The sequence below is a fragment of the Asparagus officinalis genome, chromosome 7 (genome assembly GCF_001876935.1).
Source record: "Asparagus officinalis chromosome 7, Aspof.V1, whole genome shotgun sequence".
NCBI classification, from domain to species: Eukaryota; Viridiplantae; Streptophyta; class Magnoliopsida; order Asparagales; family Asparagaceae; genus Asparagus; species Asparagus officinalis.
The window spans coordinates 33,490,669-33,492,022 of NC_033800.1; the positions used below are offsets into that span (position 1 = coordinate 33,490,669).

Genomic DNA, 1,354 nt, shown 5'->3' on the forward strand with positions numbered 1-1,354 from the left:
TATCACGACACCCATCTCCATCTCTTCATGCTTTTTCTGATGCAGATTGGGCAGGAGACAAGGATGACTACACTTCCACAACAGGATATATTATTTATCTTGGGAATTCTCCTATCTCATGGTCTTCTAAGAAACAACGCTCTGTCGCTAGATCCTCCACTGAAGCTGAATATAGGGCTGTTGCGGCTACCAGTGCTGAGCTTCTCTGGCTTCGTGATTTGCTTAGTGAACTGGGTTATCCCGTTGTTAATCCCACTCCTATCTACTGTGACAATGTTGGTGCCACAAGCCTCAGTTCAAATCCGGTTTTTCATTCTAGGATGAAGCATATTGCTCTTGATTTTCATTTTATTCGGGAACACGTTCAGGCTGGCAAACTACGAGTCTCTCATATCTCTGGTCATGACCAACTCGCGGATATACTCACCAAACCGCTATCACGACAACGCTTTGATAACTTAACCAACAAGATTGGTCTCCTGTCCAGATCGTCCATCTTGAGGGGGGATATTAGGAAATAAATAATTACTTTATTCTATTCCTTATTCTCCTTCCTTGTATATGCTACTCTCCTTGTATAGGCTACTTCCCTTGTATAGCTTTCACCCCTGTACTATATATATCAATCCTGTATCTCTCATTATTATTCAATCAATATACTTCCCTTTCAACAGGATGATATTAGAAAAACTTCGAATTCTACGTAATTATCAATCAAACAATTAAAAATCAATACTCCGCTATTATCCTCATTGCTCATTCACTGCCCCAATCTCTCTCTCTTAACGATACAAGCAAAACAACCTGCAGGTACCGATAACCACAAAGAAAATATAAAACTATGAGGAGATTCCCAAAAAACGAAAACACACACAAGAAAAATAATATTTAACTGTTATTTGCACATAGACCCTTTGTAGTATCACTCCGTCACACTTATTGCTCTTTAAGTTTGACATTTGCGGAAGTGAAATTTGTTTTTGCCTCTTTCGCCCTCAGCGGATGCCCCCACCCCACCCAAAATAGATTCCCGAGAGTAAATGGGCCAAACAATTTTGACTTAGCCGATGTTAATATTACAAACTTAAATGGTGCAACGCAATAATACAGGGCGTTCCACGTGCAATTACCCACGTATCTCACTGTTCAACCAATTCATCATCCACAACACTAACCTGATCATCATCGAGTCCTCACATTGTGCCATAACACAAAGACTCCCATCTAAAGGGAGGATACACAAAGGTAACTTCTGGCGGGCCTTTAAACAACAAGGCCACACAAACACAAATGGCAGCGATACCCACCATCGGTAGAAAAAGCGATCTGTGCAACAATGGATGGCCCACAGAGC

At 41.1% G+C, this 1,354-nt stretch overlaps 1 protein-coding gene across 1 annotated transcript in view; it reads right to left on the reverse strand.

Annotated features, from left to right (window-relative positions):
- LOC109850594 (squamosa promoter-binding-like protein 12) overlaps nt 857-1,354 on the reverse strand; it is a 39,764-nt gene continuing 39,266 nt past the window's right edge. Inside the window, 1 exon segment of the mRNA XM_020420640.1 lies at nt 857-1,354. This exon segment is cut by the window's right edge and continues 12 nt beyond it. Within this exon segment, the coding sequence (XP_020276229.1) occupies nt 1,194-1,354 (161 nt within the window). The 3' untranslated portion in view covers nt 857-1,193.